Source organism: Natator depressus, chromosome 9, assembly GCF_965152275.1.
Source record: "Natator depressus isolate rNatDep1 chromosome 9, rNatDep2.hap1, whole genome shotgun sequence".
In the NCBI taxonomy this organism is placed as follows: Eukaryota; Metazoa; Chordata; order Testudines; family Cheloniidae; genus Natator; species Natator depressus.
In genome coordinates, this window is record NC_134242.1 from 50,186,055 (window position 1) to 50,213,044 (window position 26,990).

The following is a 26,990-nucleotide window of genomic DNA, read 5'->3' on the forward strand; positions in this document are numbered from 1 at the left end:
CTGTGGCTGAAGCTTAGTCAAACCGCGGCCTTGCCTGGGATTTCATGGTGCATCGCTGCCCTGCTTCCCAGCGAGCCGGACACCACTCTGAGGCCACATTGGTTGGGGTTTCAGCATCTGGGAGGACAGAGACGGACAAGAACACCAAAGCACGGGGGGAGTGAACCAGCGGGGCAGAGGGGCCTGTTTTCCAGACTAGCTCACCCCCTCTACGATCTACAGTCCTCCTCTCTCCACTTCAGCGCCACAGGACTCCGCCAACACGACGAGCTGGGAGCCGCGCTCTCCCTTGGTCCAAGCCCCCGTGGAGAACAGCCACGCTGGTGCTCGGCCACACAGGCAGGGGCCACTTTCCAGACACAGGTTCGAGTTCAGCGGGTTTTATCGCTAGGAGACACAAGCAGCGCCACAGAGAACACTGGGACACAGCACAGCCAGCGAAGGTTTGGTTACAGACGCGGTGACTACCCCACAGCATGCATTGGACATGGTGACTCACGAGGAACAACGGCAAGGGCAGGGAAGGGAGCTTGGCGCCTCGGCCGTGCTAGGAGCCTGCGCAGGAGAGCAACAGGAGCCAAGCACTCGTGCGAAACAGCGTCTCCTGGGCGCTTGCTGCGCAGCACACAGCTGGGCTGGGTTGGCACTCAGCGCCCGGGGAAGACTCCAGCTGCCAGGAAGAAATGCAATTTGGCAAGTGTCCCAACAGAGGAGGCGAGCGGGAACATGCAGGTGACACACGTCTTCCAGGTCGGGAAGAACAGAGGGAGACTTTATTGGGTGCCTACGCAATGGCAAGAGAAAACCACTGGGAAGTGCCTGTGGGGAGCTGACACTCATCCCTGATCCCTTCCAGTTCATTCCAGATGACACTAACACCTTTGAAGAATTCATCAGACATTGAAGACATTAAATAATGGGAACAAAATCTCAGTGTGAGCTAAAGGAGCTGCCCTGTGCAGACTGCATGTGAGTGTGCTCCTCCCCCAGACACCAGCCTCCTGGGCCAACCTCTTCAAACGGGACGAGCCCACTGGGAGAGCCTTACAGGGGCCTGGCTTGGGCCCAGACCCTGAAGGGTCTTTAGACACCTACGTCCCTCTGAAAGCCATGAGAGTTAGGCACCTCAATATCTTTGTGGGTCTGTGCACAGAGCTTGCTGAGAATCAGGCCCCTGTAAGGTGGCTCTAGCCAGGCACCCAAACCACTGATCACCGAACCATTGGTAGGCCTGGGACCCTGTAGCCCAGACCCTGCAGGGGAGAGGCAGACCACAGACCCGCTCTGCAGGCCAGGTGGGAGAGAGTAGTGTCAACTAATCTCGGGGGCTGGTTGAAATCCCCAGAAGGCAGGAGATCCTGGGAGTCACTGCTAGCCAGTGCGCCCAGCACGAGCACCTGGTAGCCCCTCTCCTGCCACTGGGGACTGGGGTTCAGCTAATACTGTGTGGGGAGTCAATAGAGACACGGGGGATGGGGCACTACAGCGTCCCTGCAGCTGGGGGGCAGTGCTAGAACCCCTTCTCGATGCTGAGGGTGCGCCGGGTGACGTGCTCCATCTTGCCGGAGATGTACTCAGTCAGGCTGATCTGGTAGTTGGCCAACATCTTCAGCATCAGGCGCAGATTGAGCCACCACTGTTCCTGCGGCAGCCTGTGCCTGTGGGGGAGAGGGACAGAGATCAGCACCGCACCGATCCTGCTTGCAGCAGCGAAGGCTCTACCCAGAGACTCGCGCTCCCAGCAGCTGGACGAATCCCCCACATCCAGCGTTTCCAGCCTGCGAGATGCGCTTTCCCCGCAGCGGAACAGACAGCTTTTCAAAGGGGAACTGGCTATGTCTTGGAAACCCCAGTAACCCCAGGCTTTGAAATGCACCAGGAGCCTGGCGGGTGGAAGGCAGGTTTTCTGGGGGAGTCAGACAGGGGAGATCAAACCAGGCTGAAAGGGGAAAGTGAGTTCTGCTCTTGAGCTGTGGCATCTCCCAGCCAGTTCTGTCCGAGACGCTGGGAGCACTGCTGTCCTGGCCCATGACTGCATCAGGCCAACCCCGGTCCCTGCCGCCAGCGCGTGAGAGGCGCGTCGCTGATGGCTTGGCTGGCAGAGGCCATGGCTCCCGAGTAGGCAGGCACAGTGGGAAAAGGGAGCTCCCCTTGCTCCCAGCCCGGTACTCACTCAAAGTCGGTGACTTTCTTGAGCTCCGTCACGGGGCTGAAGGCCACCGTCTTCTTCCTGAGCCCGATCACACAGGCTGAGTCTGCTGAGTTGGCGAAGACACGCCCTGCGGGACCACAGGCGGGGCATTAGCAGCAACGTGGACATAGCCACGCAGGGTCCCCCGCAGAGTGCTGATTAACCAGCAACAGACCTCAGCCTCAGCAAGGGGCTTCCGGAATGCAGGGGCCAGCTCGCTGTGCCATCAGCGGGGGCTACCTCGTAACAAGCCACTTCAGGCCAGGACTGACTGACCTGTGGGGCCTCTGCTCCCCTTTCACCCCTAGAGGCTATTTCTGCAGGCCACGGCTGGGGCGAGCTGGCAAATTGCACGGACACTTCCCCATGCTGAGCGTGTCCCGCGGATCACCAGGGCTGGTGGGGCCAGAGTTACCAGCCTGGCTCAGCCGCTGGACACTCACCCGGGGTGGGGGAGAAGCCTGCCCAATGGACCCCAGGGGCTCAGTGTCAATGCCTCGGCAGGCAGAGCGTTCTGGGAGCCCAGGGCAAGCGCTGCGTCCTCGCCCATGTTCCTTGTGCCAGACAAGGCCTCCCCTCGCCGCAACGCTCGACCTACCCTTGCGATAAGCCTGCTGCAGCTTCTCTGACATCCACAGCATGGCCTTCACCCCCAGCTTGGTGCCATAGTTACGGTCAAAGGGGGTCGGAGCTCCGCCCTGCAAACGGAGACGGGTGGCCCCACGGGGCATGGAATGAAGCCAGGAACAAAGGGAGCCTGCTGCACAGCTGCTGGGGGTGGCGGGGTAGGGGCAACTACACATCACTGTGGAACACGGGAAGTGGGTGCCCTGGAAATGGCCACCCGCCTCTGGGCCGTACACAGAGCATACAGCCCAGGCAGCTCCTGCACGGCGTGTGCTGCGCTTTCGGGGGGGGGTGCGGCCTGCAGAGCGACACTCCGACTGGCTAAGCATGTGGAGGCCTCCGCACTGCCGTGAGCGCAGGAAGACAGTGAAAGCAAAGGGGAGGCAGGGCCTAGAGGCGACTAGGCCCCAGCCTCTCCTCCTGAGCTGAACGGGAGCCCATCTCTGGCCATAGCCGCCTGCCCGGAGGGTTCCCAGCCTAGCCGGTGCGGCTGCCGCCTACCTGCTGGAGGTGTCCCAGGACATTGATCCTGCAGTCGAAGATCCCTCTGCCCTCGGACGAGTACAGGTTGTAGAGGAACTCAGTGGTGTAATGTTCATGGCACTTCTCGTTGCTTGGGAGAAGGCAAAGGAGAGCACGTTAGCGGGGCTGCCTCCCGTGATTCAGAAGGCCATGCTGGGGGGCAGAGGATCCTACCCACGGATCGGTGCACCACAGGCAAAGCAGGGAGCTGGAACAATAATCTGTGATCCCAAATCCCAGCATGACCTGGTCACCGCCACCCCCAGCCGGGCTGCCTCTGAAACCTTCCGCAGTTACCAAAGCTTGGCAGGTCAGCAGACAGCGCAGGAAACTCCTGCTGCCCTGCTTGCCAAGCCCTGGCTTGGGGCCGAAGCCCTAGGCATTAGAGATGGAAGAGCCCAGTGAGATCTCCCTCCCTCGCCCTACCAGTGCAGGATTGCCCCGGTAGTGTGTTAGCCAGCTCTTTGTGGAGCCTTGCTTCAAACATCTCACGGGATGGGCCTGCCACCTCTGCCTAGCCAAAGAAATCATCCTGCCAGGGAACTTTCCCTCCTGGAGGCTACATCTAATTCATCCTGTTCTTAGACAGCCCCCTGTGCACCACTCTGAGGAACTTCTCCCCGGGCTTCCACCCGCCAGGCACTGGAGCTGGTGAAACAGTCACTGCTCAGCTGTGCTAGATAGTGGCAGCTCCCCGGGGTGGTCTCAGCCAGGCTGGGAGAGAGAGTCCCCGCACTGAACACACCGCACGGCACAACCACGTCTCACTTGCTGACCCCTACCACCCGCAGGTCTCAGCCCTCGCTCCTGCAGCCCTGTTTCCTCTCCCCCATCACATGCTTTCTCCCACGCTGGTTCGTCTCAGTATATCCTGCCCACGTTTCTAACCACTGGGGGCTTCACTAGGCTGATTCGGGTTAAAGCTGACCTGCTGGGTTTGGAAATAAAAGCTTCTCTGACCTCCGGCCTTCAGCTTCTTGTTGGCCCTCAAATCGCTAAAGCTGTCGCAGCCCCCTAAAACCAGCCCGGCGCTTGGGGTGCTGCTCTGTGATGGGGCTGACTCCCAGGCCCAAGCTCAGCTCTTCAAACTGGTTCATTTCAACTCTTTGTGGTTCAACCGCAGCCGCCCCAAGACCAATGTTCTCCACCCTTGCGTAGCGTGCTGGCTTCCCTTGAGAGCCCCTCCCCGATTCCTGTGTGCGCGTGTAGCCATTCGACGGGCAGCAGCTGGGCTGCCTGGAGGGTCAGGGCTGTGTCCTTCAGCTGGCACACTCATGAGCCCTCTGTGCTCCAAACGTGCATCCCACGGGGTACTCTCCTCAGCAGCAGGAAAAGGGTTAAAACTACTAACCCCTCCCCCCAGCAGCATTTAAGCAGGAACACCCTTCTTCCCAGCTCTGCGTGGGCTCTCCAGCCTGGCGCTCAGGGGGTGCCTAGGGGGCCAGCCGGTGCCCCGCGCAGTCTGGTTGCGGGCTGGAGTGTGGAGGCTGGGTTAGTTTCGCAGCGGTAGTGCAGCCTGCAGAGCTGTGTTGCCACAGAGAAGAGCCCCGGGCTGACTCACCGGAGCACCAGGCCTCTCTGAATGTCAGTCTTCATCTTCTCAGTCAAGTGCTCAACGTTGGCCTACAAGACAGACACGGGGCATGTTAGTACAGCACTCAGCACTGTCCCACCACCCAGCACCTGCCCGGCCAGGGGCTTCCCGCCCCAGAGAAGGCCCTTAGCCCCACTCTCGCCTTCCCTCCGTTCAAACCTCCGGCGCAGCGCAACCCCCGTCCAGAAACACCCTCATCTGATCGACATCATCTCCTTCTCCTCCCGGCAGAGTCCAAACAACAGCTGCAACGTGCTCTCTGGCAGGGAGAGGAAGCTGATCCAATGGGAGCATCTCCTGTGCCCTGTGCTAATGCAGCCATGAACGAATCTTGGCTGGCCCCTGGGTACCACCTGGGGGAAGGGAGTTACTAGGGCTCATTGCACTCCCTCCCCAGGTGAGCTGTACTGCTAGGGCCTCTGGTGAATCATTTCCTCGCCTCCCTGATGGCCCAGGCTCTTGAGACCCTTCACCCTCTGCATCAGAGGGACCCAGGGAGCCTATCCTTGTAGCAAGAGGTGATGCCATCCTCACGATGGGAGGTTACCAGACCAGCCTCTGCCACAGGGTCTTTGTGAATCCAGCACTCAGATTCAGATCTGATGAGGCAATGAAAGGCAGCCATTCGTTTTCCTCTGCTACCTCATTATCCTTGGGCCCAGGGATCCCTATCAGACCCTCCCAACCCCATGACCAGCACCGTGCCCTTCCTCCCACCTCACATCTACAGCTGATGTCCTCACCGAATTCCCACTGGCAACCCCCACGCTTAGATCTCCTCGGTCCAGTGAGTGAGGCAGAGATCACGGCTCTCTCTGTCCCAGGAACCACCCTGCGCTCTCTCTCCTCCCTTTAATTAATGGCACTGCAAAATAATTACATGTACTACGTTGGTCCCACGTACTATGTTTGCCCCAAACACACTAAGGGAACACTGGAGCAGTCACCTGCTGCATGTTCTTCCTGTTCCTGTACGTATCGCATGGCCCCATCTCAGTCTGGCCCACATCACGCCCAAAGGGAAGGACACGCTCTGCATAGAGCTGGGCGCATCTCCGCAGGAGCCAGAGAGCGAGCTCACCTTCAGGTCGTGAATGGTGAAAGGATCCTCGTAGACATAGGCAGCGTCCGCTCCCACGGCGATGCCGGTCACTGTCGACAGGTAGCCGCAGTAACCCCCCATGGTCTCCACGATGAAGACGCGGCGCTTGGTGCCAGAGGCAGACTGCTTAATGCGGTCACAGCTCTGTGCCGGGGAGAGAAGAGAGGGCTCATTAGCATGGACGTCAGAATTGGAGCAAGTATGGGATCCCCACCCCTTGGTCACGGACAGCTGGCAAGGAGAACCAGCTGTGGGTCAGAGCCATGTCTGCCATTATCCTGAGCAGACAGGCTCTCCTCCTCCAGCCTGGCAACCAAGGATTGCTTGGCCCTTCACAATCCTTACAGCGCCCCTGAAATGCTCGATCCAACCTGCATGCACGCCCCATCAGAACAGGGCCCTTGACCCCCACTTCCAGGCAGCGCTCTGCCACTGACCGGCAGATGTCTGCTCAGAGTCAGGGCAGCTCTGGGGTCCAAGCCCAGTTCTGAGGAGGGCCCCGCTGTCTGGCAGGCTGTGGGGCATGGTGGGGGCACTCTGTAGGGCCCAGGCTGAGCGGGAAGAGGAAGGGGAATTGCCCTTTGGTCCCTCCCCTTACAGCACGAAACCTGGTGACACAGGCCTGGGCCTGTCTGTGGTGGGATCTTTCTGGCCGACAGGTCCAGCATGGTTTCCAGGGCCAGGCCTCAGGCTGGCTTAGCAAGGTGATGAGCAGAGCATCTAGCCAGCGCAGGGAGGGAGGACAAGGCCTCACACAGCGATGGGGGGAGGAAGGGGCTGCTTTTGGGTGCAGGAGGCTGTCGAGGCTGGCCCCAGCAGGAGCCTGGGCTGCAAGGGGTGGGTCTCTGCGCTCTATGTGGGGGGTGAGCGAGTATCTCCCCAGACAGTGTGCAGAGGGGATGGGGGGAGGACGGGGCAGTGTGGGTGACCCATGCTGGAGATGCAGGGGAGGATGGGCAGCCAAAAGGCACCGCCTTCTTCTGCACTTTTCCCTGTTCAACGAGCTGCAGGGTTTTGTGCTGACGGCTCATAGCTGCACTGTGAAATTTGTCAGGGGGTGGGCGAGAGCGCCTAGAGCAAGGGGACTGGACACTGGGACTCACCCTGTAGGGGGATGCACACGCACTGGACCACAGAGTCATGCTTGCTCCCTCTCTGGCCCAATGACGTCGGAAGCAGCAGCAGCCTAGCAGCCAACCTCGGGCTCTGCAAATCACAGTGCTGGTCCCGGGGTTATCTAGGTCAGTGGTTATCAGGTCTCTGAGCTGGGGGTGCAGGCTCTGGGGTGGGGCCGGGGATGAAGGGTTTGGGGTGCAGGAAGGGGCTCTGGGTTTGGGAGGGGCTCAGGGCTGGGGTAGCAGATTGGGGCGTGGGCTTACCTCTGGCACCTCCCGGTCAGTGGCGCGGCTGGGGTGCAGAGGCAGGCTTCCCACCTGTCCTGGCACTGCAGACTGCACTGTACCCTGGAAGCGGCCAACAGGTCCGGCTCCTAGGCGGAGGCGTGCAAACAGCTCCGCGCGGCTCTCGCCTGCAGGCACCACGGGGGCAGCGTGTGGAGCCCTGTGGCCCCCCTGTCTACGAGTCAGACCTGCTGCTGGCCACTTCCGGGGTGCAGCGCAGTGTCAGAACAGGTAGGCACTACTAGTTTTTATTGGCCAGCCACCAGGGTCCCTGGGTGCTGAGCAAGGCGACCCAGGGCCTTGAATTCCGCGACCCAGCCCGAACGTTGAAAACCACTGATCTAGGTAACCACAAGCGAGGCACTGCGAAGCACAGCGTCACGGCGCCCAACCCCTTTGCGGATCTGGGCCTGTGATGGGAACACATCTCCCAGCAGCGGCAAGTCTCCTGCTCACCTTGCAAGGAACTTGCCGCCATGCCTCCCTCCATCCCCCGATTCTGGGCTTGCCTCACCTCCATGGCAGCATTGACAGCCGTGTCACAGCCAAGGCTGAAGTCGGTCCCGGGCACGTTGTTACTGATGGTGGCCGGGATCACGCACATGACGATGCAGAGCTCCTCGTACTGCCCTCGAGCTTCGACCAGCTGCAGCACCCCCTCGTACGCCTGCAGGGGGCAGCAGCAGTGGAAATGTAACAACTCGGCAGAGACGATAACCCACCCCCACCTTCACAGCTGGGGTCTGCCCAAGAGCTGCACCCCCGGGCAAGGCCGGTTTGATGCTCGGTGAATTGAGATGCTCACAAAGGCGCTGGGGGTTAGCAGAGACTCAGATCTCCTATCTACCCCCCAAAGCAGCAATGCGCATACAGCAGCCACAGGAGCTCCCCAACTGCCTGCTTCAGCGTTCCACAGGGTAAGGCCTTTGGGACACGGCCTTTGTTCTCTGTGTACAGCACCTAGCGCAGCAGGGTTGTGGGCCATGGCTGGGGATCCTAGGCGCTACCACAATATCAGTAATAAATAATAATAATAAATAGTGACGAGCTCAGCCACTGGCTTTCCCTGCTGAGCCTGCCAACTACTCATCCCAGCGCTACCACCAGCTCTGTAGGCCTTTGGGAAGATCACTCAACATCCCTTCCGTAAAATGCAGCTGCAGTGGCTTGGGGAATCTGTCAGCGTATAGCTGATTTTATGAACTCTCTGCATAACTATCCCTCAGTGTATGTTGAATCAGCCATCGGCTAATCGGGTCTGTCACATTCCACCCGGCCTGGCTGTGACAAGAACAATGAAGAGTCATTAACCTTCCATTCAGGGGGAAGCACCCACGAACAAAGGATGGCTGCAGCAGAGGAGACACCAGTTCTCCAGGATGGCTGCAGGAGCTGGGGTTGAAGCAATGGAAAATCCCCAGCAGAAACAAAGGAACAAAGACAAGGAGTGTTACAAGTTGCTGTTAAAAAGGAATATACTTGCTGGGCGAAGGGGGACCTCCTGATGGCTAGAGAGCAACAAGATAAAGGGAGCTGGTTTCAGGAGTCAGAGGAAATGCCATGTTCAGGAAGAGAAGACTGAGCTAGAGGAGAGGGGTCCCAGAGGGGGGACCTGGGACCCCAGAAGGCATGGACCAAAATCCAAGGAATGCTCAGAGTTGGGAGGACCCTGAGGGAGGAAGTGGCATACAGGGCTTTCTTTGTTTGCCTACATCTGTGTATCTCTTGTGTTTTGTCTATCAGTAAAGTGTGATTGGTTTAGAAATTCCTCTGCGAAGTCTCCAGGGACACGTGACAATTGAAGCAAGTAGCATGAAGGGTTAAACTATAAACCCGAGTGTCCACTGGGGTGGAGCTCTGGGGAGGGTGTCCTTGAGTGACTGGGCTGTCTTGGGGAGCCAGCACTGGTCCTGGGGGCTCAGGACAGCTGGTCCGCAGGGGCCCATTCCTTAGATGTGGCATCAGAGTCTCAGCCTGAGAGACCAGAGCCAGAGAAGGTGGCTGGAGCCTGCCCAGAAGCAGGGGCCAGGACAGGGCCAGGTTAATAACACATACCTGCCTCACATGGAGGTTGTGGGGCTCCATCAGCTGCAGAGCTGAAGAGTATGTCAGTGCTATTCTTATGTATGACTGACAGGAGCAGTGATTGCTGCCATGACTCACACCCAGACTCCAGGCACAGAGCGTAGGGGCAGAGCTTTACCCCAGCTGGTTTAGAAAGGAGGCTCGTGGGCTCCCCGAGGAGGAGAGAAACATCCTGCATGCAGTGGCCTGGAGCAGGAGCTGGTGGAGCCTGCCAAGAGGGGGTGCCTGAAGCCAAGTTACAACAGCGCCCAGCAGACCCCAGGGCCTGTGTCTCGCCTCACATCAGGTGCACTTTGCTAAGCGCCCGCTACATCCAGCTTGAACGGCTTCAGCCTTTTGTGATCTTCTGACCCCAAGCAGAATAGCTGTAGTCCCTACCTCACAGTACGGGGCTGGGGTGTATCCAGGCAGCGCCTGCATAGCGTGTCCAGGCCCATAGTGAGCACCCACATTTTGCAGTTTGGGATACACACAATGTCACAGAAAAACGGGCTTGTGGCTAGAGCACGAGGCTGGCACTCAGGAGATCCAGGTTCTAATCCCAGCTCTGCCACAGACTGCCCATGTGACTTGACCAAGGTGCTTCATCCATCTGGGCCTCAGTTCTCCATCTGCAACATGGGGCTGGAACACCCTTTGCCTGGTCTGTTGAGAACTGTAAGCTCTTTGAGGTGGGGACTGCCTCCTACCACCAGCATGTCTAGTGCCTAGCAGCGGGACCCTGATCTCAGATGGAATACAAGTACAGTAGAACCTCAAAGACCCAAACACCAGAGTTACAGACTGAGTGGTCAACCGGACACCAGGTGGAACCAGAAGAATGTGATCAGGCAGCAGTGAAACAAACAAAACAAACAAACAAAAGGCAAATACTGTACTGTGCCTGTATTGCACCTTAAAGGTAAGCACATCTGGGCTGCTTGTTCCCACCCTCACCCCATGCATGGGTAGCCATTTACAGCTAGGCGGTGAAGATGCTGAGGTTGGCAGGCACAGCAGTGAGCCCCTGCTGGCAGCCCGAGCTGGCAGAGCAGGAGCAACGCTGGGGTCTGTGCCCCTTTCCTGTAAGCCACTGGCGCTGGTTTCATCCCCTCCCCTTAGTCGGGAGGGGGACAAGCTTGCAAGCTCAGTCTGAGCCCGGGAAAGAAGCTGCCACAGACCAAACTGCTGATGCTACAAGGAAGCTGCCAGTGCTGGGGCGGGAGCTGCTGCTCTTGTGGCCAGGGCCTGGCCTGGAGTGTGAGCTGCTGGAGTCAGAGCCTAAGCGACTGCTGGCACACTGGGCTCTGGAGGATCATCTCAGTTTTAAAGGGCCACAGCCTGCACTGCACGCTCACTGATACCACGGTGCCCATGGTGCCTCACTCATCATCCTTGTAGCCAGGGGGCTAGACCCAGCTGCCTGTCCCCACCCCCATGTGCGGGGCAGCCGCTTACAGGTAGGAGGTGAAGACATTGTTCAGAGCTCCTTTCCCAAGGGGTCCGTAACTCTGAGGTTCTGCTGTCATACAAAATAATTCACTAGCCCCCTTGCCCAACAGACTGTCGAAGGGGCTGACAGCCTCAACCTACCTCAAAGCCTCCAACAACAAGGAGTCCGTGGATGTTGAATTTCCGCACGTTCTCCACGATCTTTTCCATGCAGGTCTTCGGAAGAGTTCTGGAAAGCGAAACAAGGGGGTGGCTGAGTGCAGAACGTACCCTGCACACCACTGTGGTTCTACAGCTGGGGTCTGGGCTGGCCACACCCAAGGAAGAACACACACTAGTGAGAAGGAACCTGCTTCATCAAGGGACTGTCACCTGAAATCTCAGCCCTGACTGGATGGCAAGAGAATTCCCTCCCTGCCACCCAGTCATTAGTGCTTAATGGCTATTAGCCAGGACGGACAGGGATGGTGTCCTAGTCTCTGTTTGCCAGAAGCTGGGAATGGGCGACAGGGGGTGGATCACTTGATGATTACCTGTTCTGTTCATTCCCTCTGGCGCACCTGGCATTGGCCACTGACGGAAGACAGGATACTAGGCTAGATGGACCATTGTTCTGACCCAGTATGGCTGTTCTTATGTTCTGTTCAGGATGAACAGAGCAAGGATAAGGTGAGGAACTTGTCTGGAAATAAGATATGGGCTTGAAGCAGGTACCACTGAGTGACGATCTCTGGCCTGTGTTATATGGGAGGTCACACTAGATGCGCCTTGTGCAAAAGGGATGGACAACACAGGCGGCCTGAGCAAGCAGGGTTTATTCTCGTTCCACACAGGAGCCTGCAGCTACCCTACGAATTCACAGCTGGATTAAAGGGACGCACCCTGCAGCAGGATCCCAAGAGGCCAGTTGCTCCCCCCTCCCATTTTGGGGAAGTTTCCTTTTCACACGGGGCCTTCTCTCCCCTCAACAGCAATGGGAGATGTTGACTCCAATGACCCCTGGAATGACTCCTAGGCTGCCATGGGGCGACCCCAGGCTTGAGCTGGCAATGGCTCTGCTCTGGGGATATGCAGCATTTTGCAGCAGCAGACCAGTTCTAGACACGGGTTTTGCTTCAAGGAGATTAACGGACATTTGCTCAGAGTACGTGTGAGGCCAGCCCTGCCTCAGTGGGTCACAGAGTTTCAGAAACTTGCGCTTGGCCCCTGCCTCGCTGCTCCTGCCCTGACACTTCTCACTGTGCTCAGCAGCAAGCACTGCTCAGATTCACCCAGCCCGCCCGTGGCACTTACCGCTTCGTGCCCAGCATGGACCCGCCGCGTCCCAGCCAGCCTGCTACATCATGCCAGCCCACCTGGCGGATCTGCAAGGAGCAATGTTTTGGTTCACGCTGACGACAGTCTGGCCTTTTCCTATTCGCTCCTAGCCTGGCTGGGAAGCCTGAGACCCCCTCAGCAAATCCCCCGGCTCTGGGCAGTGAGATGATGGTACGTTTTGGAGGGGGCGCATGCGGATGGAATTTGGCTGCTCAGCCTGCCGATCTCACTGGACGGGGCCAGCTTACTGACATCTTGGTGACGTGGCAAATATTCACCAGGGGTGTTAATATGAAGCCATGCGAGTAGGTTCCCCAGAGTCATATGCCAATGTCGGGCCCCAGCTGCCCCCACCGCCAGTCAAACTGGAGATGTGTACCTGCCCCTTCGACAAGCCTTCAAAGCCATCATTCGCCACGTAGACCGTGTGCCCCTGGGAGATCCCGATGCGCACTGCCGACCTGACAGCTGCGTTCATGCCGGCCGCCGGGGCACCAACATTCAGAATCACCAGGCTGAAGTGAGTCTGCCAGAAGGGAAACAAACAGCACCAGTTGGCACAGACAGCCACAACAGGGAGAGCACACGTGTGCTGGGGCACTGTGGCACTGCCACACCACACACCCACCAGCCCCAGCCCAGGTGACCCCCAGCCATATCAGCCGAATGGCACCAGGGGCACTCTGCTCCATGATCCTTGGATTTGAGACTCCGGGGATCACTGTGACCACAAATTCTCTGGATCAGCCCTGTCACTGTGGGAGGGCGTGCTGCCACACCTGGGGCACCGGGGATGGTAAGCTTGCAGTGTATGCTAGATTAGACCCAAGAGCCCAAGCACTCTCTGCATCTTCTCCCCCACAACTTACCTTTTCATGGGCTGTCTTCTGATGTGCCAGGAGCTTGTAAATGTTCCAGTTATTTTCAAAGCTCCTGGAAAGAAAACCACTCTCGATGAGCCAGTCGCCCCGCAGCACAATCACAGCGAACCCCACCCGCAGGATCCACTCCAGAGCTAGCGATCAGCGCCAAGCCGGAGATCACAGATTTAAACAGGGAGGGGACAGGGCCATGAGCCTAGGAGAACAGCTCCAGGGTGTCAGACTGTAGGAACTGGATGTTCGGAGGGGAGGGAGAGAAGGGGGTAGAGCTATGCCTTTTACTCCAGCTGAGGGTGTAGCTAACGAAGCGTGAGCCCCGTATCTCAGCTAGTTGTGCATCTGCATTCCCCAAGGTGGGAAAGGCTGGACAGTCAATGGCATTATGCTATTGTACTTCCAGAATTTAAACTAGTGTTTTTTGTTGCTTGTGTATGAACATTGGACTACTTTGAATCTCTCTCTCCCAGATCTCAATTAACTTCTCCCATTTAGAGCAACCCCCTTCCAAATTTCATCTTTTTTTAACAGGTTTCAGAGCAGTTTTGGTACATTTTAGTACTCTCAAAGCCTTGGGAAATGGCAAAACCATTTTCCTTTGGTTAAGGTAGTGTCAAACTCATCAGAATTCCAGGGTCCTGCCTTATACACGAGATTTTAAATCCTGGCAGCTGAGTGAGAAGAACTTCACTTTCGGGACGTTCTAACAGAAATGCTGAGCAGCTCCACATGCAGATTTGATCGCATGGGCTGTGCTGCTAATTAACAGCCTGCAAAACTTTGCTCCTGAGCGAAGGTTGCCCAGTGGTGCCTCATGCCCTTCCAAAATGATGAGCTCAGCTATGCAAACCAGGCCATACAGGGTTAAGGAACATCACCCCCCCGACCCCAGCACAACCTTAACTCTGCCCCCGGGAGCTGGCAATTGCCGCTGAAAACGGCACAGTCAGGCTGCTGCCATGAGAAGCAGCCACGAAGAATGGCTAAGAGAATGTATCATTTTCTGTGTTGTGTTGCACAGATCTGAACTGCAGCATTTCTCTGCATGCCCCCGAGCTGCGGGCGCCATGCTAGCAGTAGCTGTACTGAACGGAGGAGGGAGCAGTTGGAGCAGGTTGGCAGAGCTGTCGCGGTGACAGTGCACGTGTACCGTGAGGATCGGGGCTGCCCTCAGCGCTGGGAGCTGCAGGGTGTGTCAGTGGCAGGGCACAGGGCTCTGTGTCCTGGGGACTGCTGGCGAGCTGCTGGCAGACGTGGCAATGGTCTCTGGGCTTAGCAAGGGGTCGGCGAAGGCAGTGTCTCAGAAGGGCTCCTCACGGCCAGGGCGAAGGGGAGGGAGCAGCAAGTCGGGGAGGTTTGTGTGGAGCAGGCTCAGGCTGGGGTAGGTGACTCCTGTTTGCTGTGCCTGGCCTGAGCCGGAGAGTCGTCTCAGCAAAGCAAGGCTGTCTGTCTGTCTGTCCATCCCCCGCAGGGCTCGTGGGCTGTGTCCCCTGCGTGTGCAGAGCGCTGCTCCGGGTGCTGGCAGCAGGCTGGGACCTCGCCCACGGAGGGCAGGGGAGGCTGCAGTGCAGGGCTGGCGTCACTCTCGCTGGCTCTTTGTGGACGCTGAGGGTTAGCCACCCTCCGGAAGGGCCCCGCCCCATTGGGTGGCCCGAGCCGTGCTTTAACCATGCTGCTGCGCAGTGCATTTCCTTGGCTTTTCAAAACAACTTCTCAGCCCCTCCCCATGTCCCTCTGCCCGGCCTCTGGCTCCATGGCAGCCACTGCCCAGCCCCAGCATTCCCTGGCTGCACGTAGCTCCCTCAGTGCCCTGTGCCATCTGCTCGTCGCCCCTCTCTCTGCCCATGCGGCATGGACCAGAGCTCCCCCCCAGCCTTCCTCTCTGTGGGCAGCAGGTGTTGGCAGGGAACCCGCACGGTGAGGGGCTGGGCAGAGGACACGGGAACAGCACAGGGACTAGCATGGGGCGGGGGGGGGGATATTTTGAAAGGGGGACAGGGATGTGGGGTGGTTCAGGGGAGAAAGATAAAACCTCCCCCAACCTCTCCCACTGCACAGCTTGGATCCCCCCTTTCCACCCCACTTCTCCCTGCACAGCTCCCACCCCCAGCTTCCCTCTGCCTGCTCACTGCCCCAGGGCTGCGAGAAGGGCCAGGACCAGCTGGAGAAAGGGAGAGGCGGGAGAATGGAAATGCAGAGTCCCTCCTGCCCCTACCCTGGGCCTCGTGCACACGCATTTCACTCCCTTGGGCACGTCAGTTTAGCTCTCACCCACCTGCAGTTCCAAATTTCACTCTCAGTAACTGCCAGTGTCCCTCTCCCAAAGAGCCAGGGGTGCAGTGCACAAGCTGAGATCAATCCCAATCCCAGTTTGGGGAGAATCAAAGCCATCGTCTGAGCCCCAGATGTGCACAAAAATCAATAGAAGAACCAGGTGATTTTGTAAATACGTGATTTCTTTGGGGGGGGCGGGGGGGGGACTGTAGCTTGGAAACCCCTTGCTCAAATGACCCCATCCCACATCCCCATGAGCCAGAGCAAGTTTCAAAGCAATCTGAGTGAGCATGTGGCTTGTATAGTACTTAGAATAGTCATCTTAAAAAAAGGGAGTGACTCAATCATAGCTATTGCAGAGCTGCTGCTCCACCATAATCCAAGTGCCTCACCTCCCCCGGAGCTGGATTGCCTCTTCGAACCTCTTCTCATCCATCGCTTTCTGCACTTCCTTTGTCTGAAAAAAAAAAAAAGAAAAAAAAAAAAAAAAAAGAGAGAGAGAGAGATGGGGAATTCTCAGTGAGAAAGAAAAACCCACATAATTCAAGGGAAGTCAGCTAAATGTACGACACGGTTGAAAATGAAATTACACTTGGCAGATTCTCTCTTAGTAACCCCCGAGCCTGGCTTGGGGGCAACCAGGGCAGAACAAGGCCAGAAACGGATTCTCTCTCACACACACACCGACCCAGGGCTTTGGACGACAGCAGAAGGGATGTATTGGGACTTTAAATCTCGACACAGGGGATCTGTGTGTGTGAGACTTCGTATTGCTAATGACACATAAAACCCCGCCTGCGCATAGCTAGAACAGACCCCCAGATATGCAGATCTCTGAGCCCATCCTCCATTTGTTCTGGGCTCTCGAGTGCTGTTTCTCCCTTGCTAATTGCTGTCATGTGCCACAGTACAGTATGAACGAGAGGGAGGCCAACCTGAGCAGTCGAACTTGTCCGCCCAGAGCCGCCCCATATACTCACCACCTGGACGCACTCCATCAGGGGCAGGCGGACAGACTGGTTCCCGGAAAGGCTCACCACGCAGGCGGGCGTGTCAGGCGTGGCCTCCAGCAGCGCCATCACAGCCTCCATTCCCATCTTACTGCTCTGCGGAGGACACGGTAACCTTGGTAAGAGGGCTGATTGTCTAGTGCGGGCCCGCTGCTGCCACGGGCCCCACTGCATGGCTCATGCTCACCTATCAGAGGCAGCCGTGCTAGCGGGGAGCCTCGTACAGACACGCTACTAGGAATCGGAGCATCGCAGGGGCTTGGTTACACAAAACACACCACGTGCTAAGGAGGGACTGAGCTGGCGGGGCACAAACATACCTGAGAGTTGCCGCAGAAAGATCTGCGGCCACCTGGATCTTCTCCCAGACACCCACATGCCAAAGAAACTCCCAGGGAGCGTGCCCCTGCCCCCCACACACAATAGAGGAGACAGGTGCTGCTACAACTCCTGTGGGGGTGGTTTTAATTCTGTGCGCGGGCACCAGACAGTACAGCTACGTTTCCCCCTTGTTAACTCACTTCCCACACACAGGCATCAGAGCCACGGGCTACTGGACAAAGCTCTGGCACAGCCCCTCCGAGGGGGCAGGGAAGAGATGGGTGGATTCTGTGGCTCAGCGGGTTTGTTTCTCTAATTTAGATTATTAGGATCCCAGACCGTTACTAGGCTATTTAAGATCAGGACAGTTAGCAGTCAACTAGGAGGAGTAAACTCCTGAGGGCTGGTCTCTGTTCTACACAACAGGGTCAAGCACCAACCAAGGCTGCACTGTGCGTGTGACTCCAGGCATTCCCCCAAGCCTGGAAGCAAGTGCACTTTGCGTCGGGAACCTCTCGGGGGCCCACTTCCTGCTCACCATGCTGGCTACCAGGATGGGATTTCACCCTCTCAAATGCAGGCACTCCAGACCAGTCGCTGCGATCACACCCTGGGCCCGCCCGCACACAGCTCCCCACTCAGCCAAACCGATTGTACCTACCAGCACACGATCGAACGCCGAGGGGGTCCCGCCACGCTGCACGTGGCCAAGAACGGTCACCCGCGTGTCAAAGCCAAGGCGCTGGACAACCAGCTGTTCAGCAGAGAAAAGAGTGTGGGTTTGGTTCATTACAGTTCAATGTACCTCCAGAGCCCCCCAGCAAAGGAGCGCGCGCCCCAGAGTGCGTCACTTACATCCTTCACGTAGCTGGAGGAGATGGGTTTGCCGTTCCTGTCGATGGCGCCTTCAGCAATGATGATGATGTTGAGCCGGGACCCTCTGCTGCGTGTCTGCCGCAAGAGAAAGAAACAGCCAAACTTAACCAGAGCTGGCCGGAGCAGACAGACTGGCTTCGCTAGCTGTTCAGGGAGTCCATTGGTGCTCAGCACTGATCATTTGCTCCTTTGCCTGGAGCGGGGAACTGCAGGCTCCTTGGTAAACGGATGGAGGGGATGCACCGTGGCTGTGTGCTTCTGTGCCCTCTGCTAACACACAGTGACATCCTTCACTCAAGTCGGGGAGATCTCTTGAAACCTTCTCCAGCCACTGCAGCTCAAGGGCAGAGCAACGTGCCCCCGCACCCCAAGGACGCAGCACAGCGCTGCCCGGTCTGCAGAACCTTAGAAAACAGCCCCCTCCTCCCCACGGAGCTCCATGAACTTCAACAGGGCCCTGCCTCTGTGGGATCGGGCCCTACCTGCCAGTCTTCTCTGGGCCTCCCCCGGGCACGTTTCAGCTGGATTTGTATTCAGCGGCATATTTTGTTTCATTAAAGAGACTGGCTCAACCCTCCTGAACTCCTGTTGACACATACACTACCCTTCGTGAAATGCCCGGTTCAGCCTTCATGAGGGGTCAGCTCCTCAGCTGGGGGGAATCGGTGTCGCCTAGTGAGTGTAGTGGAGCAGTTCCGATTCACAGCAGCTGGGGATCTGGCCCAAGCTGTTCCTAACATGACAGAGGAGGGCACAAGAACAAGGCCAGGCCCAGAGCATGCCCACTTATGGAAACCCTAAAGGACTCGCCCCATCAACTGGCTTTGTCTGAAGACACTGTCTAACGCTGTCTAACCCACAACAACTACAGAAGCTGGCTTTCAAGGAAATGAGCCCGTAGTGGAAACTCTAGTGGAAAAGACAAGGGTTGGACACAACCATGTACATGTACATTGTTGCGTGCGAATCAGTGGGGTCCATGTGGGCAGGCAGGTCTGCTGGCATGGAGCAGAACGCAGGATTGGGGCCCTAATACAGACGTGCGCCCTATAGAGGGGTGCCCATTATACAGTTAACAGAACAAACGAAAGAGATCACAGCTTGGTAAAGGACCAGTGAAGACAAAATATTAAGCATCCGAGTCAGCCTTGACCACATGCCCCATGTGCATTCTTTCCAAGCACCTGAGCAGCTTTCTGGTTCCACAGTGGTTTTGAATTGAAATTTAGCAGGTGTTTGGCTGAGAACATTCGACTGCTGATCTTAAGAATAGACTCCTGCTTTGAAATGGGGGCGTCACTTCATTAAGATCCTCTTTGCCCAAGTGGCCGGACCAAGAGAAGGGCAGATAAAAAGGAGAGAACAGGGAAGAAGAGCAGAAGCTTGGAGTGGCATTTCTCTCTGGATTCCCCACCGCACCGAGCTCCCTTCCCCAGCTGACAGAAGAGGATTGCCGCATCCCAAACGGCACTCACCTCCCCAAGTCTCTCGCACATGAAATCCTCCCAGCCGTCCTCAGGAGGGGACTCCGGGATGAAAAGCCAGTCAGCACCCGAGGCCAAGGCAGACACCAGCGCCAGGTACCTAGGGAGGCAGACTCAGATTAGCAACCATGACCGTCAGCCTGCCAACAACAGCACACAATGGAGGGAAGAAAAGTGTCACTTGGGATTGAAACAAGTTCAGGGCTCTCATGGCTTAGGAGTAAACATGAGAGACCCTGTCCACACGACAGCACCTGACAGAGTTAGTGGCATGGTTAGCTTGCAATATGCCTTGTGCCGACACACGCTACAGTTACGGTGCTGGTAACTACAGAGGCTGGCAGCAGTCTCCTTTCCACCAGAGCAAACCACTGCCTGGTTCCCATTTGCCCCAGGGCGCATCGCTGATTAGGGTCTTCTCTTGTCTGTTGTGCAGTGCATTCCACACAGCCCAGACCTCCCACTGCCCTCAGCACCACTTCCTCCTCTCCTCCCAAAAACTCACTCTCTTCCCCTCCCGACACTGCCAGCAACCATCCCCACCACACACCCCCAGTTCTCCCCCTCTCCCAGACAGCCACCCTCGCCTTACCACCTCCAAAAAGCAGGGGCCTGTCCTTACCCACAGTGTCTGCCCATCACCTCCAGCACAAAGGTCCGCTGGTGGCTGCAAAGAGAGAAGGAGGATCAGAATTTGGGGAGTAGTGTCTCTCTACAGCAAGGCGCCTTGGCCAGAGTCACGTTCAGTCATCAGAAGGACCCCTCCGTCCCATCCCCCAAGAATCTGGATCCGAGGCGAGGGCTGTGCAGTGCCAGGTGCGCCATGTCACTGTTCAGTACGGAGCTCTGGCCCTGCCAGCAGAGAGAGGAGGGCAGCCGCGAGGGACTCCCCGCTCACCTCTGGGCCGTGGTGGTGATCGCATCGATCACCTCCATGATGCGGTGCAGTGCGGAGTCCGTGCCGATCGTCATGTCGGTGCCACAGAAATCATTGTCGATGGAGCCTACCAGGCCGACAATGTTCAAGTTACAGTATTTCTTAGCCACCTCCTTGGTGATCTTACCTGCGGGTAAACACAGAGAGGCTGCAGCAATCAACTCCCAACTTTCCGTGCAGAGCAAGACACTGCTCCAGCTGTGGGGCAGAACGGGCCCTGCTTAAGGGCATGCAAAGCAAGCCGTTACATGTTAGATCTAGGTATCCCCATTCTGCTTGAACAGTGTGAATGGAAAAGGCCATTGTCCTGAGTCTTCCAAGCCCTTTGCTGTAGACAGCAGGAAGCAGCCATGCAGCTCTCAATTGATCCACCAGAAAAGCAGATTTGACAAGTTGCAGTAAGGAGAGTCATTTAAAAAAAGACCAGCCTAGAAATTGGGGTTAATTTCATTGTGATTTCCTCTGTTAGGCCTTTAAATCCGTCAAGCCAACTTCACAATCACACCCCGCTTTCTTCCTGGATCAAACGGAGAGCTGCATTTCCTGATTTACTCCTTTTTGATATACTTTCGAGACTTCAGGCTCACGTTAGTGATTTAGACTTTGCACCTAAGCCCACATGTCCCTTTGAGCAGAGAAAGGCAGAACAAGAACCACAGTTCGAAGCTGATGCCAGGAAAGTTTAACAGTGAGGGCGATTGGCCATTGGAACAGAGGGCCAACGGACATCTCTTAATGTCCTCACACCCAGACTGGAGGCCTACCTGGGAGATGCTTTAGCCAAACACAAGTTATTGGGCTCAATGCACTGAGTAAAATTTAATGACCTGTGATGTACAGGAGGTCAGATTAACTGATCTGATGGTCCCTTCTGGCCTTAAAATCCATGAATCTGACGATGTCTCATGCTCAAGCTATCCCCGCTTTTCAGTGTGGGGGCCTTCTCCCCACTTAGGCTCTGGCTCTGGGGATTAGCAAGTGCTTGTATTACGCTGCAGGTCAGACTGCAGCCTGCACTGGCACGTACCGTCTTTGACCAGCTCCTCCAGCAGGCCACCCCATTCTGTCCGGAAGATGTTGGCCCCCGTCAGGCTGCCGTCCCCTCCAATGACGCACAGGTTGGTGATGCCGTGCTGCACCAGGTTGTGGGCAGCCAGGAGGCGCCCCTCTCTCGTGGTGAAGGCTTTGCAGCGGGCGCTGCCGATGATTGTGCCGCCCTACAAACAGCAGAAACAAGGTGAGGGAGGAACAAACAGCCAGAGCAGCTGGCAGATGCAAGGGGCCAACTGGGTGAGACCGGTCTTCAGGAGCACAAGCTCTTGTGGCAAATCCACCTGGGAATCAGTCATGGGAAGCGTCCTGCCCTACAGCTAATGGATGGGGAAGGGCGAGCAGGTTACCTGTGGGTAGAGGGGAGGAAAGAGGATGCAGGAACCTTATTCTGGCCCATGTCCCAGTAGGCCAAGATTCAACCGTATCTAGAGCTCTAGAGGGGTCCAACACCTGTGACCGGGGATGCGGTCTCCCAGCTGGCAGCAGGCTCTGGCCAGCTGTCCCCTCTGCTGCCTGCTGCAGCATGCACTAGCCAGGGGAAGATGCTGCTCTGTGTTTCCACCTGTCCTTCCCCAGAACTACCTGCCCTGAGCCAGCCTGTGCTGTGACAGCAAGCTGCCACCCCTCCCCCCACCACAGCAGTGTAGCTCGGGCAGGATCCACCCGACGTTTCCGTTTCAAATCTTCCCAGTCTCCTTTGGTCCAAGGGTAGAAAACAGCTGGGGCAGAGTTAACCAGCAATGTATCACCCACCGCCTCCCTGACCGTGCCCCTCGCATCCATTTGCTGGGATCACAACTCTTCGCCTTCCAACGGAACAATATGGAGTGAGGACGGCTGTTCTCCTGGGAGTCGGACTGGCGGGCCTCCCACAAGCTCATCACCAGGGTGTCAGACCCACAGCTTTCCTGACCTCTTTGCAGTCTTTATATTTGTCTCAGGCACTTCCTCCGGCTCCGATTGCAAATCAAGCCCAAAGAAGTGGTCGCGACCCTCCTGCCCTGAAGGGAGCTAATGTGTCCCCCACCCCTTTGCACCACTAATGGCCTGTCTCGCTGCCAGACAGCTCTCCTTTTGGAAGCGGACTCTCCATAAGGTGCTGGCGAGAACAAACACTCCCTTGGGCACTTGGCGGCCTGGCACCTTGCCCATCCCCGCGAGAGATTGCCCTGTTTCGTTCTGGATCACAGCTCAGCATGCAAATTGCTTCTGGTTCATTTAGGGGCATGTCCCAGCAAGGAGCCTGCCTGTCTCTGGCTTGCCTTTGCGCCTGGGGTTCGCTACAGTTTAGCTGATGTACCTTAACTAGCACTGTGAGGCTTAACGGCTGCTTTTATCCCCATGGACCCTGCTGCCTTGCTACATACTCCCAACCCCGAGCGTGGGGGAGAGTTAGGAGCTGGCCTGTTCTCCCCGTCACCCCACATTCACAGCTGTACGGCCAGCAGCTCCCGGGTCAGCAGCGCACCCTGCGCCCATGGCGGTGAAAACACCGGCACGTGCAAAACAGAGAAGGATTTGGAGAAGGAAAGCAAAGGAGGGAAGACAAGGGAGGCAGAGAGACAAAATGTCACGGAGTTCAGGAGCTCGCTACCATGGTTGGCTTTACTGCTTTGGAAAGGCTTGGCGTAAACGCAGAGGGACGTGCCAGGTCCCTCAGGCAGACGTGGCTGGGACAACAATGTGCCATCCCTGCCCCTCTCCTCCGGAGCCAGGCTTCTGAGGTCACTCCCCACGGATGAGCGGGCAGCGCTGCCAAGCGAAGCAAGGCATGGCATGCCGAGTGCCAGCGGCTATGGAACAGCAGCACGCAGACGGGGGTGGGGAGGGCATGCGGCACCAGAGCATTACCTGTGAGCAGGGAGACACACTGCTCAAATCGGGGAAGATGCTAGAAGGAGAGGGGAGAAAACACAAGAGAATGGAATGAAAGGGCTCAAGGAACTGAGGGATGCTCCCATGTGGCCGGCATAGCTGGCTGGTCTCAGTCCTGGCTACATAGCAGTTACAGCTTTCTTGAGCGCCTGCTAGATCTCAGCTGGGAATCGATGGGGCTAGCACCTCATCTGGGTCAGTGACCCACACTGCGGCAGACAATGCCAGTATTTCCAAGGCAGAGCCCTGCCCTGTCCCACTAAAGCCCTTGCCCCTTAAACACAGGCTAAGCCAGTATTTCTGTAAGAGTCAAAGTCCCTGCTCCAGGACCCCCACTCCCCCAAACGTCTGTTACACCAAGTCACAACAGGACCAGATTATTCTGCGGGGGCTGAACCACACTTTAGCCCGAGCCTCTGACAAAGCAAAGAGCCACGCTGACATACCGTTGGGAAGTATTTTTGTGGCTCCGATTGGTTGTGTGTTTTCACGCTGCACAGCTGTGTTTAAATGTGGCTGTTTTTGTGGGGTAGGCAGGGCCTAGAAGGGGATCTAGCAAGGAGAAGCATTAGGGCTCAAAGGAGAGAAACCACTGGGAAGGTACATCAAGCTGTTTGGTTTTGGAAGCGTATCTGGGGGGGATTGGCTACTTGCTTGTTTTTGACGTTAGACATTCCAGTCCCTCTCTCCTGTGTTTCTACCAGGGCTGTGACACCATACCAGCGGCACCTGTTTAAATCGCCTTCGGCTGGATCCCTAGCGGGTATAAATCAGCACTCCCCACTGACTACAGGGGAGACTGTCTGTGTGATTTCAATAGAGCCACGCTGATTTGTGCCAGCTAGGGATCTGGCCCTTTGGTTTGTTAAAGCCTATTGAACTCAAATGCCTCCGAAACCTGTGGGAGACAAGAAGGCTTTAGGTGCCTTTGTTAAAGATTCAGCAAGCCCTTGTTCACTGAAGGACTCAGAAAGCCTCAGTCCTCATGTGAGACCTCCAGCAAACCAGGGTAAGCTCAGATGTGACAGCCGAGATACTTCAAGGTAAAACCGCAGGCAAACACACAACTCAAACCCACATCTTTTACACATCAGAAAGAAGCAAGACGGAGACAAGGACCAGAGGGCCCAAACCCAATTCATTTCCCATCAGCTGGTCCCCTTTAAGCTGGGGTCCCATCTATGCTACAAGTACACTGTGAGGGGCAGAGGTTCCCCAGCAGATGTAGATGGGCCCTAACCTTGTGTTCACCATGAATCAGACTCCCGCTTCGGCCCAGGTGTATCCGAGCCTGCAGCACAGTTCAGGGACATGATTAGGTCCCATCTATGCTACAGAGCAAACTGTGGCAGGGACAGTGGTACTGCTGTCAGCTGTCTTTACAGTGCAGGGTCAATGGGCCCTTAAAGGGCCAAGCATATTTTTAACACAGTTGGGGGCTGTCTACCCAGCTGACACCAAACCTGTGTTATCGCACCGATCGACCACAACTCAGTGCACCAGTCCTTGATTAGTCTGGCTGTGCAGTCAAGACCAAAGCTGATGCAGGACCTTGATGTGAGAAGCACAGACTAAGCCGACTCAGGTGTGAGGGGGAAGGAGATGTCTAAATCATACAGTGGAGTCAAATCAAACCAAAGGCGTGTTTCAGTAGGAGGCGAATCACTGTTACCAAGAGGGACAGGGAAAGGAGACCCATTCCCTGCCTCAGGGGGCTTGGGAAAGGGGCATGCACAGACATGGACGGAACACTTTAGCAGGTTTAATGAAGTGTCATCTCTGAGATGGCCCCCTTCCTGCTCTCCAGAGGCAAAGGGCACAGCTAACACTGTTTCTCCGGCCCTGCTATGCTGCCGGATGGCTTACACTGACTTCCCCTCCACGGGACAGCCTCTTTCCAGAAACACTTTCTCCACGCTGTCTCCTGCTAGCAGAGAACGGAGCGCACACAGCGCTGTATAATCAATCACTCCCTACTCCCAGCGTGCCCTGGGCCTGCAGTTGCAATCATTAGGACAGGAAGAACAGCCTCTATCCCCAGGCTAAACAGTGTGCCCTGGTGTTCAGCATGTGCTAGATGGATCCAGCATCTAGACTCCATCGAACTGCACTAGAACATGGTTTAGTTTTGCCCTGCATGACCAGTCAAACTGAGCTACAAAACCGAGCTCGGCAAATTCAGTGTGAGCCCAGTGTAAACAGGACAATGGGGAGCAACGACTAGGGTTTTATATGTTATTACTAAATCATTTCAGAAAACCCTCTCCAGCTCTGACCTCCGCAGACCAGAGGAAATCGCAACACTGGGCAGATGTGTCAGAGATGCATGTGAGCTGCACAAGTTAAAAGGGAAGGACCAAGAGGCCTTTATACTCAGAGGGCGATGGCAACATAGCTTACCAGCTGAATGATGTTCGAGACGCTCAGCCAGTTTGCTCGCTTAATGTTCTCTCCTCCTTCCACCAGCCCCTCGTAGCCCTGCAAACAGAAAAGAAAAGAAGCAGACGTGAAAGGGTGCCTTGCTGAAGCAGGGCCTGTCCAGCCAGCCAACGCCCAGCAGCTCCTGCGCGGCTGATCCGATTCACTGGTCCATTTTGGCTATGCATCTCTCTGGGCCTGGGTGAGGGATCGGTGAGGCAGACACATCACGGGAGAGTGAGACTGTAAAGCTGCTCCTTGGCAGGACGGCAGGTAACCCTTGTGTGAGTCCCCGCAATGGCAACTGCAGACTGGGGTTAGTGCAGAGCCTGCTAGACATGTCCAAGGCAGCAGGAAGGTAATGCCGCCCCCAGGTGACTGACAGTTTGGGTTCAGGGCCCTACGTCGGTTACTGGCAATCAGAAATTCCTCCCTCAGCCACAGAGCATCTCCCTGTGTCTGCTAAGGGCCGAAACAGACCAGGAGGGACACAGCTAGCTTCCCCTCTCCTGTTCCACCTCCCCTTCCCTGCCTTTCTCCCTCAGGAGCGAATGGGGCACGGAAACCCTCACATCTCACTGTGCGTGTGGGATAGGGTTGCCAACTTTGTAATATTTAAAAACCGGACACTGCCCTGCCCCTTCCCCTCCTCTTCCCTTAGGCCCTGTCCCCATTTACTCCTCTTCCCCCCACCCACCGTTGCTCACTGCTGTTTGCCTCTCCCCAGTAGATCTGACCGGATACTGTCAGGTCCCCTTTTCAACCAGACTTTCTGGTTGAAAACCAGGCACCTGGCCACCTTAGTGTGGGGGAAGGGGAGAAGTTAGCTTAGTTCAAATATTTACAATAAAAAACTCAGGGCCAGATCCTCAGCCTGTGTAAAGCCAATGGAGTAAATGGCTCTGCAGTGGGAAGTGCCCCTCATGAGCGCCAGGAGGAGACCAGGAGCACCAATGTTTTGCTTCACAGAATCCGCCCAAGCCAAAGGCTGCTGAGGGACGCTTCGGCCGCTGGGGTGGCTGGAACAGGCATGCAGCAGTGCCCTGTAGCATGCTTGCACAGAAGGAACAGAACAAAGCTCGGGACTTCCCGAGAGTTCAAGCAGGAATCACACCCCACAACCTCCCACGATAGGCTGCAGGGGTGAATGGCCCTCAAAATCTCGCTAGCTCTCCAAGCAGTTAGCATTTGTAATCCAGCTCCTTGTGGGGAGGGGAGGAGTGGCTGGGATGGGGGAGGGCTAAAAGAAGGCAAAGGGGAAGTTTTAAATTGTCCCCTTCCGAAAATAGCCAGCTGCTATGTTTCAGCCACTTTTACACTCATTTGCTAGTGGACAAGCTCAACAGCCCAGATTTGACTTTGTTCGGGGCTGGAGGAGTCCAAGGAGAAAGAGCAGGGATTATAAAAATGAAGCGTGGTTAGATGTTCACTGCGTGTGTGTTTATTTAGTATGTAGTTTCAGCTTTGCGCAGATAGCAAAGATAGCAGACCTTAATTAAACTGCCCACATCGCGGACACTAGTGTGTTAGATTTCAGCTACATGCATGTTTATTTAGTGTGTGGTTTCCAATGCAAGCCTGGGGCCAGCCCTTGT

At 56.5% G+C, this 26,990-nt stretch overlaps 1 protein-coding gene across 2 annotated transcripts in view; it reads right to left on the reverse strand.

Annotated features, from left to right (window-relative positions):
- Positions 1-944: 944 nt before the first annotated feature.
- Positions 945-26,990, reverse strand: part of PFKL (phosphofructokinase, liver type) — a 35,684-nt gene continuing 9,638 nt past the window's right edge. For both annotated transcript variants that reach the window (XM_074964142.1, XM_074964143.1), the window contains exons 3-22: positions 25,378-25,455; positions 21,077-21,266; positions 20,011-20,176; positions 19,735-19,779; positions 19,104-19,212; positions 17,608-17,703; positions 17,414-17,506; positions 16,402-16,527; positions 15,814-15,878; positions 13,139-13,202; positions 12,649-12,795; positions 12,246-12,316; positions 11,094-11,181; positions 7,951-8,103; positions 6,016-6,180; positions 4,902-4,963; positions 3,320-3,431; positions 2,790-2,889; positions 2,174-2,279; positions 945-1,658 (exon numbers count right to left, since the gene is read on the reverse strand). In XM_074964142.1, coding sequence (XP_074820243.1) covers positions 1,511-1,658; positions 2,174-2,279; positions 2,790-2,889; positions 3,320-3,431; positions 4,902-4,963; positions 6,016-6,180; positions 7,951-8,103; positions 11,094-11,181; positions 12,246-12,316; positions 12,649-12,795; positions 13,139-13,202; positions 15,814-15,878; positions 16,402-16,527; positions 17,414-17,506; positions 17,608-17,703; positions 19,104-19,212; positions 19,735-19,779; positions 20,011-20,176; positions 21,077-21,266; positions 25,378-25,455 — 2,184 coding nt within the window. In that variant the 3' untranslated portion in view covers positions 945-1,510. The remainder of the gene's footprint in view (positions 1,659-2,173; positions 2,280-2,789; positions 2,890-3,319; positions 3,432-4,901; positions 4,964-6,015; positions 6,181-7,950; positions 8,104-11,093; positions 11,182-12,245; positions 12,317-12,648; positions 12,796-13,138; positions 13,203-15,813; positions 15,879-16,401; positions 16,528-17,413; positions 17,507-17,607; positions 17,704-19,103; positions 19,213-19,734; positions 19,780-20,010; positions 20,177-21,076; positions 21,267-25,377; positions 25,456-26,990) is intronic.